A 13,382-nucleotide genomic window follows, 5' to 3' on the forward strand; every position below is an offset into this window, starting at 1 on the left:
TCTATCAAAATAATCATGAGACCTGTAGAAATTTAGCAATTCCGACCTCTATATGTTTCTTATGTATAATAACCTAATTAAACCACTGCTTGTGGATGCATTTTTGAAGTTTTTAAGTTAAAATAATTCCTTTTATTCAATATAATTCTTTCATGTTTTTTTGTACACATCTAAAAAAGACCATTTTCTATTATTATTACTTTTTATATCATTGAGATTGGTTCCTTCAGGCAATTGCTGGAGAAGCTGGAGTCCCTTTTTTCTACCGTGCAGGTTCTGAGTTTGAGGAAATGTAAGATCCTTTTGGAAGCTACACTTGGACATGTAAAACGTAATATAATGCTTGTGATGAAAGTATTCAGCTATTTCCTTGTGGCAACTGATAAATGGATTGTGCTGTGGATTTTTCATGTATTTTTTGTTAACATTTTCCAACAGTTGATATAATGATTGCTAAGATGATATTGGTGTTGACTTCATAAACTCAAACACTTGCAGCCTTCTTCTATGGTCTTTTTTTTTGAAACGAAAGACAATTACTTCTATGGTCTATTGGTAAAGTGGATTTTAAACTCTAGAGCATATAAATATGAAAGATATACTTGTCCACATACTGTATGCACCCAAATGTTCTGTAAGTTGATCTTGTATCTGCAAGTGTGTTTGTGTATGCATGCACGCATGTAGTGATTTTTGGTAGGTGTTCTTAGACATTGGTAGGAAAAATGGGAGCTATGTCACACAAACACATATACAAGTGCAGGACAAATGTGAAACTCTTGTTAGGACACTTATGTACATTGAAAATGATTAATCTAAAGAAATAAAACATGAATATCATCTTAAGTGGAAATTCTTGAACAACAATTCTAAATCATTATGATTAAAAACATTAAAGAATAAATCTAAGTTTAAATGTGAGATGTACACATAAATAATATAAAATAGATAATCAAGATAAGAAAGAAATAGATAAAGTTAAGGATGCAGTGTTAATTGTGTTTGACACGAGTTTGACCTTGTCCATGAAGTATCACGATGTGTCCACATCATGTAAGTGTCCTGCTGTGTCGACATAAGATACATATGCTAAGTATCCATGTAACAGAATTGGAGATGAAGCAAAGTGACCTAGAAGCTCAGTTTTGAAATAAAAATTATTTTTAACATGGAATGAGTGCCCTAATTGGGTAATTAACTAAAATGCATCCATAATCAATTAGAACCTATGTCACAGGGATTCGGCTAGCAGGGTGCCACACCCGCGTCGACGCGACACGACGCGGGTGTGGCACCAGGTGCGGTCAACCCGACCCTGGGTGCGGTCAACGCACCCAGGGTCATTTTGGTCCAATTTTTCGGACTTAAAAAAAATTTTGCCAAGAATTTTTTTTTAATATATGTCACAAGGATTCTCCAACTAGGTGCCGCACCCGCACCGCACCCGCACCCGATGCGGTCAACCTGACCCTGGGTGCAGTCAACGCACCTAGGGTCATTTATGTCCAACTTTTGGACTTTATATATATATATATATATATATATATATATATATATATATATATATATATATATATATACCCGCACCCGCATAGATTAGAACCAGCCTGAAGATTTATCCACCAAATTGAGTGTTCTATGTTCTTTTATGCCACATGGATATGGATGCGGGAAGAGGACACAATACGGATACTCTCGGTATAATACTTTAATTCTCAAAAATTAGGACACATGAACTTGACTGTTTACACAGATATACGTATGTATGTGTGTGCGTGCGTGTATAAAACAACAAATCTAAATTACTATAATTAGGAAAATTAAGTAATAAAGCTAAGTTGAAATTGAAATATGAAATAACCAATGAAAATTTTTACAAAAAAAGAACTCAAGCAAATAAAAAATAAGTAAATATGATCATAAAAGGAAATAGATAAAGTCAATGACACAGTGTTAACTGTGTGAAACTGGTTTGACTGTATCCATGAAGTGTTCTGAAGTGTTCATGAAGTATCTGAGTGTCGTGTCTGTTGACACGGGATACACATGCTAAATGAAGTGTCAACATAGATTTTCTCAGAATGTGATACAAGAATGTAGGTTAAAGTGTCGATGATAAGTAAATTATTCGACAAGTCAATGGCATAAGTGTTGAAGTACTTGCAGCCTTTTGTCATGTTTTTCAAGAGAAGCTCATGCTTCGTGTCCCATCACATATTGTTAGTGCTGACTACTGGCTGGTTGCCTCTAAAGTTGTAGGCCCTCCAGCTCCAACACAAAATTAACATTATTGGTTGACAGAATACCATCATTGAATATCCAACATAGGTATCTCTTTGAAAGTAGGTCATTTTACAGTGTTTATCATAAGTTTACAAGTAAGATGATAGTTGTTTCCAGTTAGTCCTCAAAGCTACTCCACATGATATAATTGATCCCTGCAACTATAAACCTATTATGCCTTTTATCCTCATTTCTCCAGCTAATCTTCTTGATATTCTGCTTATGAGCACGAGTACCTCTTTAGCTAATCTCCTACAAGTACTTAGCCTCCTCATGGTAAATCATTCTGTTTATCACTGTCTAAATTTTCCAACTAGTCTGCCACACCGAGCAGCTCTACTGTATTGATGTTTCAAGATGTGCCTCTTTTTAGTGCACTTACCACAGATGACTTTTTTTGCATAGCCAAGAACCCATGTACTGTCTGGAAAGAGCATGGGCTTTTAGTATGAGGATTACTTAGTGCAAAGTGTTCGAAAAGCAAAGAGAAAGGAGGGAGAGAGATTAGGGTTAGAGGAGGCACAACACAAAGGAGAGAACTCGTGTTCTTCATAGCGTGAAATGAGTGCACTTTACAATAATAAGGGTCTGCCCCCTTTAGACATCAAAAGACAAAAAAACAAAAAGACTAGTATACCCCTTATTTATAGGGTATGTACATAATAGCCTATTAAGTTACTTTACATAACTCTATAATACACTATTATATAGGCTTTCAACCTTCAAACTTGGAAGGATGTAAATGAATCATTCCAAGTTTGGAAAGGAAAGAACTGAAATGTACAAAATAAAGACTTTTTGTAAACACATCTGTAATTTGATTCTTTGAGCTAACATGGTCCAAGGCTATAATCTCATCTTCATAAGCCCTTCTTGTATAATGGAAATCTATTTCAATGTGCTTAGTGTGCTCATAAAACTCTGGATTCTTTGCAATATGAATAACACTCATATTGTCACAATATAGCTGGGTTTTTTTTTTCACATGGAATTCCCAATTCCTTTAATAACCATCAAATTCAAATAATCTCAACCACAACTTGAGCCATCGCTCTGTACTTAGCTTCTGCAGTGGACAATGCAACTCTTTGTTGCTTCTTGCTTTTCCACAAGTTAAAGGAGTTTTCAAAAAAAACACAAAACCCTGTAGAGGAAAGATGATCTCTAGTGGAGCTTCCAAAGTTCACATCCTAAAAGGCTCTCAACTCTTTGTCATTCAAAGATGAGAAAAACATGCCATAGTGCATAGAATCTCTGACATACTTGATGATCCTGGCTACCAAGTGAACTTATCTGAGAGCATTCATAAATTGACTCACTACATGAACTGTATGAGTTATATCTGGTTTGGATATAGTAAGTATATAAGGATCCCTACTATTAAGTTGTATATATATATATATGTATTACCATACATATATTTGTTTTATATTGTACATATATACATATATATATATATATATATTCATATATATATATATATGTATATATATTTTATTTATAATAATACCCTCGAGGGGTATTTTCGTTATTTCATAGCAGTGTAATAGGTTGTGCCCATTAGGGGTACTTTAGTTCATTTACTTTATTTTGTTCTTTTTGTCCTTTTTTGTTTTTATAGGTACTATTTGGTCAAATACCAAATAGAGTTGTTGGGTTCTTTTTGGACTAGTCATCATAGAGTTAACTAAGCAATAGAAATGTTTGAACATTTAAGACTACCTCTTGTGTATAAATAAGGGTGAACCCCGCTCTTGTTCTCCAATGCTTTTCTAATGCATTATAGCTCACTTTGTGAGTATATTATGAATAAAATGTTATTTATTTTATTCTTGCTTGTGTGCTTTAATGCATGATATTGCCCTTAGTGGCTATTTGTATTGCCTATGTGTTGACACCTTGTATTACCCCATGGTGGACTTGTGCATGTGCACATGTTTGTATTATCGTAAGCCTTCTGTGGTTTTTGCTTTTATTTTTCTGCCTATTTCGTGACATGGTATCAGAGCAAAGGATTCTTGATCTTGATATTTTGTTCGAGTTCGTGCTTCAAAAGGAAATTTTGGATTAATATATATGGCTTGGACTCGAGGCTCTCGTATTTTGGTATGTATCTATTGTTTAATTAAAAAAAAGGTATTTATAATATATATATTTTCTTTTCTTTTCAATTTTTTTTAAAATATTATGGTTATTTCTTGGGTATGTAAAATGTGTTTTTTGAATCAATTAGACTTAGAGTTTTGTGAAATGTCTTTAATGAAATATTATTTTAATGGCTCTTGTGTTTGTTTCTTTTGACATTAACCCATAAGTAGTCTACTCTTGAGCTTCTTATGGTAAGTTCTCCATGTTATTATTATTTTTAATACAAAAAATATATTTTTTTGTTCTCATGTACGTGTGTGTGTGTATATATATATATATATATATATATATATATATATTGGGCTTCTTGGACACCATTATGATTATTGGTGACTTAATGCACTTGTCAAAGCATGTTTTTTGAATTCTATTTGGTGCTTTCATTGAGATGTGCTTATTAAGAATTTTTAAATTCTTATATGTTTTATATCTTGAGTCATCATGATTTTAAGTTCATTAGTCATGCCATGGATGTTTTGTATGCTCTCATGAGATTGCTCTATTGGCATATCATCTTCATATTTATGTGTTGTGGACATATGTCTATGCATGTTTTATGTGCCATTTCAAAATTGTTTTTGGTATTTTGGGTTAAAAAATTAGAAATTTTGGGTATTGTTTTATGGTGTCAAATTAAATTGAAACTAGAGTTTTATCTTAATTTTTTTTAAGTGAACTATTATTTTATCGGCTCTTGTGTAAGCATGATAATTCAAAATATATTTTGGGTATGTTAGTATCTTATGTGAAATCATGGTGTTCTTATGCATATCTTATGTGTTCCTTCATACTTTTTTGTAGCTTTAAAGTTATTAGATTATTGCATATACATGAATTTTGATATCTGTGAGTATCTATGATTAGTTGTACTTGTGTATACTCGTGGTTTTCCATATGGTTCTTTAAAAATCTCTGTATATGTATTTGGCCATCTTTAATGTTGTATGCCATTGTTGTCTCATAGTAGACTTGCTTATATTAATCATGCATATAATTGCATCATTTGATATCTTGTTGCGCATATGATTGCACTATACTCATTCTAAAGTTTTCATCTACCTTTATTGGATTTGATTTTAAACTTTGTTTTTCTAAATTGTTTCTTATATATGAACCCACTTATTTGGAAATTGATTTCTGTGAGTATGTATTGCCTTTTTATGACATTTGTTTTGTCCATCACCGATTTTTATATGATGTCTCATTTATTTTTGGTTTTGTTGTTGTTGATCTAAAGTTGTTTGTTGAGGTGAGATGTGTGCACCTTATTTTTTTGTCAGTTTAGATTGTCGACTTTGACTCTAACTGACGGTTGTTTGATCTCTGGTTCTGTGGGTGTGCTGTATTACTCATTTGTTTATTTGACCATTGTTATTATGGATGCTTATAATTATGTTTATCTGTGATGATTATCTATTTTGAAACCATGGTATTTCGAAAGATTGTTAAAATTTATAATCTTATTCTTCTTGATAACATTAGTTTGTTTTCATTACAGGCTCTCTTACCTCGTGTGTTCCTCTTATTGTACCTCTCATCTAAGTGTCATTATATATAGACAAGAGATGTTTGTTCACACCGTGTGTGTTTTTAGCTCATTGTAGGCATTGTGATTATACTCTTAATCTAGTCGTTGATACACTTGATTTTTTAGTGTCATTATATGTAGATAAAAGTTGTTTAATCACATCTTTGTGTGTGATTTTAGCTCATCGTTGGCATTGTGATTATGCTCTTGTTCTAGTCGCTATTCCACTTGTTTTGAGTGTCATTATATGTAGACAAGAGATGTTTATACACACCTTCGTGTGTCTTTGGTTCTTTAGTGACATTATGTCTATGCTCTTGTTCTAGTAGCTGATACACTTGATTTTTGAGGTTTGGAGGTCTAGTGAGGTGATTGTTTGTGGTGGTCGAACTATTGTTGAGATTTGCAAAAATATCATTTTTGGATATTTATGGGATTTTTAAATCTCTTCGTATCTTTCGCAAATTGGTGTTGATTTGCATATATCATTTTCTTTGTTATGTGTGATTTTTTAAAATCTTTTCATAAAATTTGTAAACTTTTACTTGTTTTTCCTTCTATGAAAAAATGCTTATCGATAAAATATCATGCATTTAATTGATAACATATATATATGTTTTAAAATTGTTATTTGGTCCTCTGTACTTAAACTCATTCTAGAATGTGTGAGTGAATTTTAATGGGTTGTGATTTGTGGGATTGCTCTCATTCATTATTATGTGCATTAAATATATTGCATATATATGTTCCTAATTGATTATATTGTCCACATTGTTGTATGCATAAATTTAATTAGTCCATTTGGACGTTTAGGGCCCTTCTCCAGTCATATCGAAAGGAGGATACTCCTATTATGTTACTTTCATTGATGATTATACTAGATATGTGTGGATCTTTTTTCTCAATTTAAAATCCGAAGTCTTTGACTTCTTCAAGAAATTTCATATGATAGTCAAAAATCAATTTTCAAGTAATATCTCTACTTTTAGATCCGATTCGGGTGGAGAGTATCTATCAAATGAATTTCAAAATTATTTGGAAACAAATGGAATTTGTCATCAAAGATCATGTCTTAGGACTCCTCAACAAAATGGTCTAGCCGAAAGAAAGCATAGACACATTTTGGAAACCACTAGGACACTTCTTATTTCCAAAGAAATTCCAAAAAGTTTTTGGGCCGAAGCCGCTTTAACTTCAACTTGATAAATAGAATGATATCTTCATCCTTATAAAATACATCTCCATATGAAAAACTATTTGAAAGAACACCCGATTTCAATAGATTAAGAATTTTTGGGTATAAATGTTTTGTCCTTACATATAAAAGAGACAAATTATCTCCTAAAGCTATTGAATGTGTTTTCTTAGGATATGGAGAAAATCAAAAGGGTTTTGGATGTTTTGACCTTAAAAATAACAAACTCTATGTATCCAAAGTTGTAACCTTTTTAGAAAATGAAAATGGTTTTGAGAAAACTAAATATATTGACGAAAGCGAATATGCTTTCTTGTTTGATCTTGTCTCTCAAGAAGATGAGACTCCTCAAGAAGAGGAAATCTCTAATGATTTGTTGAATGATCTAGAGGATATTCCTCTTAACAATGTTGAAAATGAAAGTAATAGAACCATTCAAACCTATGTTAGGCGTGGTCAACAAGCTCCAATGAGTGACTTAAAAAAATACTCTCAAAGTTCCAACATAGAAGAAACCTCTTTAAGGAGATCCGACCGAATCTCCAATCCTCCTAATAGGTTTGTTTTCTATGAGTCTCTAACCCCAAGGTATAGAGCGTATCTAATTGCGTTACACTCTTTTCATGATCCTTCACATTATCATGAAGCCAAAAACATTCTCCAATGGGTTGAATTCATGAACTTAGAACTTAGTGCCCTTGAAAAGGCAAAAACTTGGGAAATAACTTCATTACCCACTGAAAAGAGATCTATTGGATGTAGATGGGTCTTCAAAATTAAAACTAAAAGTGATGGATCATTAGAACGCTATAAAGCCCGGTTGGTAGCAAAATGATACGCTCAAGAATACGATATATATTATGAAGAAACCTCCGCGCCCGTAACTAGAATGACTAGTGTTAGGACTCTTATTGTGATTGCGTCAGTTAAAAAATGACCTATTTATCAATTAAATGTTAAGAATGCATTCTTAAATGGTGAATTAAATGAAGAAGTTTACATGGATCCTCCACCAGGAGTATGTATTGTTGAAAATAAGATTCTCAAACTTAAAAAGACATTATATGGTTTAAAGCAAGCTGCAAAGGCTTGGCATGATAGATTTAGCAATGTAATGATAAGTTTGAATTTTCGTTCATGCTATATTGACACTGCTTTGTTTGTGAAAAGTGCAAGGTCTTCAGTAGTTATTCTACTACTTTATGTTGATGATATGATCATCATTGGAAGTGATGAGCAAGGAATCAATGATATTAAGAAAGTTTTAAACGAAAACTTTGACATGTCTAACCTTGGTTTCTTAAGATATTTTTTAGGAATTGAAGTAGCGTACTCTTCTCGAGGGTACATTCTCTCTCAGATGAAACTTGCTGCTGACATTTGTTCCAAGTCTAGTATCTCCGATGATAAGAAGACAGAAACCCCTGAAGTTATCAATGCAAATTTTAGGTTGGAAGATGGAACACTCATCGAGGATCCTACTCCCTACTGCCAACTTGTTGGGTCTATGACCTACTTATCCATCACTCGGCCAGACATAACTCATGTCGTCCACTCAGTCAGTCAGTTTCAACATGCACTTACAACTGTGCACATGAGTGCAGTCTTAAGGATAGTCAGATACATCAAAAATACCATAACTAATGGAGTTTTTCTTTCATCTTTTTCATCACTTGATTTAATTGCTTATACTGATGCTGATTGGGGAGAAAATCCCAATGATAGAGTCTCAACTACTGGTTTTTGTGTTTTCTTAGGTGACTCTATGATTTCTTGGAGATGCAAAAAGCAACACAAAGTATCATTGTCCTCAACAGAAGCAGAATATTGTGCTATGACCACTACAACCATGGAGTTTGTGTGGCTAAGAAGTCTTCTCAGTGATATGGGCATAATCATCTCTACTCCTTCGAAGATGTGTTGTGACAACAAAAGCACAATCTATATCACAAACAATCACACCTTCCATGAGCGTACTAAACACATCGAGATGGACTGCCACTACGTTCGTGATGAATACCTAAGTGGAACCATAGCACTGTCTTATGTTACTTCCGAGTACCAATTGGCGGACTTCTTCACTAAAGCCCTTGCAGCTCTTCGTTTTATGTTCCTTCTCAGCAAGCTTTCAGTTATATCCCCGTAAAGCTTGAGGGAAGGTGTTAAAATACATGTAATCGATATATATATATATATATATATATTCAATCATACCCGATAGGGGTATTTTAGTCATTTCACATGTACCCAATAGGGGTACTTATTTTTTCCTTTTTATTTTTTGCATTTATTTTTTTATTTTCTTCCTTTTTACCCACTTAAGGGGGCCCCACCATTGAGTCGTTGGGGCCCCCAACGGTCACATTTGTGACTGTTGGGAGCTTTCAACGACTCCATGGGAGCCCCCTTTGTGGCTCTTCTTTTGAGTCCATTTGGCCTCCCCCTTCTCTTATTTTATTTGTATAAAAAGAGGTGAACCCCTTTGTATATTTTCATGCTTGAGTGCTCCCTCTCTTTCAATAAAGCGACATTTATATTTTGTGTTGTGTTGTCCCTTTGTGAACTTGACTATTATATCTTTTGTTTGTCCGTTGGTGGACATTGTAAGTGCTTATAGCACTATTTGTACTTTCGCATATCTCATTACGTTAACCCCATTAGTATCACTTCCGGTAATGAGTATATCATCCACATACAATAGCAAAATTACAATCCCTGCATTGGATTTTCTAACAAACAAAACAATGTCAGTAAAGCAAGAAGAAAAACCATTTTCCAACATCACAGAATTAAACCTATCATTACCAAACCTTAGGGGCTTGCTTTAGGCCATAGAGTGCTTTCTTAAGACGAAGCACTTTCCCTTTGGGAGTATTCATTCCAGGTGGAGCATCCATATAAACTTCCTTATTCAAATCACCATTTAGGGAAGCATTCTTAACATCCATTTGATAGATGTTCCAATTGTTAATGGATGCAACAATAATGAGACATCGAACAATGACCATTCGGGCCACAGGTGCGAAAGTTTCTTCATAGTCAATCTCATACTCTTGACTATAACCCTTGACAACTAATCGAGCCTTATATCTCTCAAGAGATCCATCGCTCTTAGTTTTAACCTTAAAGACCCATCTACACCCTATTGTTTTCTTACTCTTAGGAAGATCTTGAAATTCCCATGTCTTAGCTTTTTTTAGAGCTTTGAGTTCATTTTCCATCGCAACTATCCATTCAGGACTTTTACTAGCTTCCGCAAAGTTTCTAGGTTCTACATAAGAATGAATAGCACTAAAACATGCTTTATATCTGGGTGAAAAGAAGTCATACAATATGAACCTAGATGGAGCCTTTCTGTGTCTTTCGGTTCTACAAAGATTTTCCTCTTCATGAGGAACAATATGACTATCATATCTTTCAAGAGCACTTCTAAAGGTGCTTCTATCTCTATGAATATAGGTGATAGGATCTCTAGATGGTCCTTCATTCATAGGTTGTTGTGAGGAGATTTCCTTAATATCAATATCACTTGAGTCATTCTGATTTGACTCATCATCACTAGAATCATCATCTTTGGCTAATAGTTCAAATAAAAAGGAATAGTCAACATTTTCATTATGTGATTCGGAACTTTCAAAACCACTAAGATTTTTCAAAAAACTCATATTTCTGGAAACATATAGTTTGTCATTTTTAATGTCATAATACCGAAAACCCTTATGGGTTTCCGAATACCCAAGAAAGGCACAAGGGATGGCCTTTGGCGAAAGCTTATCATTTCTATCTGTAAGGACACAACACTTACATCCAAACACCCTTAACCTGCTATAATCAGGTTCTTTTTCATATAACTTTTCAAAAAGAGAATTTTTGCTCAAATTTTTTGATGGAAGTCTATTTATGAGATATACCGAGGTAAGGGCGGCTTCAGCCTAGAGTTTCTTTGGAATGTTTTGCGAAATAAGCAAGGTTTTAGTAGTTTCTATAATATGCCTATGCTTCTGTTTGACTAACCCATTTTGTTGCGGGGTTTTTGGACAAGATTTCTGATGGAGAATACCATATCTTTCAAGATAACTCTTGAATTCATTTGAAAGATATTCACCACCAGAGTCAAACCTAAGAATTTTTAAACTTCTATTAAATTGATTTAAAATCATCATATGAAATGTTTTAAAAGTTGAAAAAGCTTCATGTTTATTTTTAAGAAAGTATATCCAACAAAACCTAGTGAAATCATCTACGAAAATAACATAATACGAGAATCCTCCTTTAGATATTACAGGAGCGGGACCCCATACATCGGAATGAACAATTTCAAAGGGTTTTGTCGAAAACATGGATCTTTGAGAAAAATGTAGACTTTTCATTTTCCCAAGAATACAATCATTACAAACAAAATCTCCTTTACAAAGATGTTTAACAAAAGGCAAATAAGAGATTTTAACAATGTTGGGATGACCAAGTCTCTTATGCCATACATGAATATCTTTGTTTTGAACAACATTACAAAATTGATTCTTGGGGACTTGAAGAAAGTCAATGTAGTAGAAGTCACCTCTCCTAGAGCCTTCCCCCAATCAATCTCCCGGACTGGCGATCCTGAATCCAACATTTATCAGAAGTGAATTTTACATCGCAACCATAATCCGAGAGTTGAGAGATCGAAAATAAATTTAAATTTAGTTTAGGTATAAGACGGATTTTGGGGATAAAAAAATCTTGTTTTTCAAAATTTCCTATTCCTTTAATTTCAAGAGGTGTTCCATCCGCCGTTGAAACAAAGGATGAAATAAAATTTTTAGAAAATTCGGAAAGGGAACAAACACTTGGGGTCATATGAAAAGATGCGCCGGAATCTAAAAACCAAGATATCTTACCGGAAGGCGAGGAGGTAGACATAGCGTCTCTGAAAGTTTCTCCCTTGAGAAAAGGTTGCAAAGCTTCTACAATTTGATGAAGAGAAAGAGACCCATTTGATGTTGATGGTTGTTCCTTCGGTTGAGATGTCATGGCCATAACAAGAATTTTCTTCCATTTAGGGCATATAGGTTTAATGTGCCCCGGTTCTTTACAAAAATGACATGTAAGCTTGCTATAGTCTTTCTTCACTCCTTGACCACTTGAGTTTTGATTCTTGAAATGAGGAGGCTTGTAGGACTTTAAATTACTCCCCGGTCTTGATACGGCATTAGCACCTTCATTCTCTTTAATGTGATTAGATGGTTCTTGCTAATCCCCATGCGAGTCTCTTCCCCACTAAGTTTAGTAATTACATCTTTAAGAGAAGGGAAAGTGAAAGCAGATAGAAGGGAATACCGGATTTGTTCAAATTCGGGCCTAAGCCCATTCAAAAAATTGAAGAACCTATCTTCTTCCAATTGTTTGTGGCGAAGCTCTATTGCTTCTCCACCCTATTTTGGTTCGAGCATAGCAAACTCGTCCCAAATAGAAGAGAGCTCGACAAAGTACTCTCTTATAGACATCTCCCCTTGTTGAAGCGTTAGCGCCTTCTTTTGAAGATAATATTTATGGGATAAATCTCTAGACGTGTACATCTTCTCAAGATATTCCCAAGCTTGAGAGGCCTTCTTGAATTTGATGATATTTGCATTGATTCTTGTTTCTACGGAGGAAAAAATCCAAGAGAGGATCTTAAAATTCCTCATTTCCCATTCCTGATGTTTTTTTTAATATTCTTCAAGAGCTTTGATTCTTTCTTCTCCATCGAGAATTTTGATTTCACCCTCATTAACAATGGTAATTTTTGGTTCCGGTTCGGGGATTGTGCCTTCCACATAGCCCCATAGACCCTTCCCCTTTATATGAGCCTCCATGTTCCCGACCCAAACATGACAATTGGATCCATTTAGCTTAAAGCCGAGAACAAAATTAGACTCTTTTTCACCCATTAAGGAGTAAAGAGAGAGGGAGAAATACGCACCAACACAAAATTTAAAGCTCTTTCTTGCACAAGATTCTTCCAAAATATTTGAGAAGCAAGCTCCACCACTTCAATCTTCAAATATCTGAAGGCACGCTTTTTGAGGCACTCGAAAATCAAACAAATCCACGATCCTTTATCACTAACGTGGCTCTGATACCATGTAAAAGTATCTTCAACAAGATACCAAGAACAATATTACAATATTCTTGGAAACAAATGTGAACACACACGCACAACAAGAATACTTGTGCACAAAGAGCACAATACAAACTCACAAATGC

The 13,382-nt window shown here is 34.2% G+C and overlaps 1 protein-coding gene across 1 annotated transcript in view; it reads left to right on the forward strand.

Moving 5' to 3' along the window:
* LOC149843609 (ATP-dependent zinc metalloprotease FTSH 11, chloroplastic/mitochondrial-like) overlaps positions 1 to 13,382 on the forward strand; it is an 84,726-nt gene that overhangs the window by 27,130 nt on the left and 44,214 nt on the right. Inside the window, exon 8 of the mRNA XM_089999961.1 lies at positions 231 to 292. Coding sequence (XP_089856087.1) covers positions 231 to 292 — 62 coding nt within the window. The remainder of the gene's footprint in view (positions 1 to 230; positions 293 to 13,382) is intronic.

Source organism: Nuphar pumila, chromosome 3 (genome assembly GCF_984573655.1).
Source record: "Nuphar pumila chromosome 3, dmNupPumi1.hap1.1, whole genome shotgun sequence".
NCBI classification, from domain to species: Eukaryota; Viridiplantae; Streptophyta; class Magnoliopsida; order Nymphaeales; family Nymphaeaceae; genus Nuphar; species Nuphar pumila.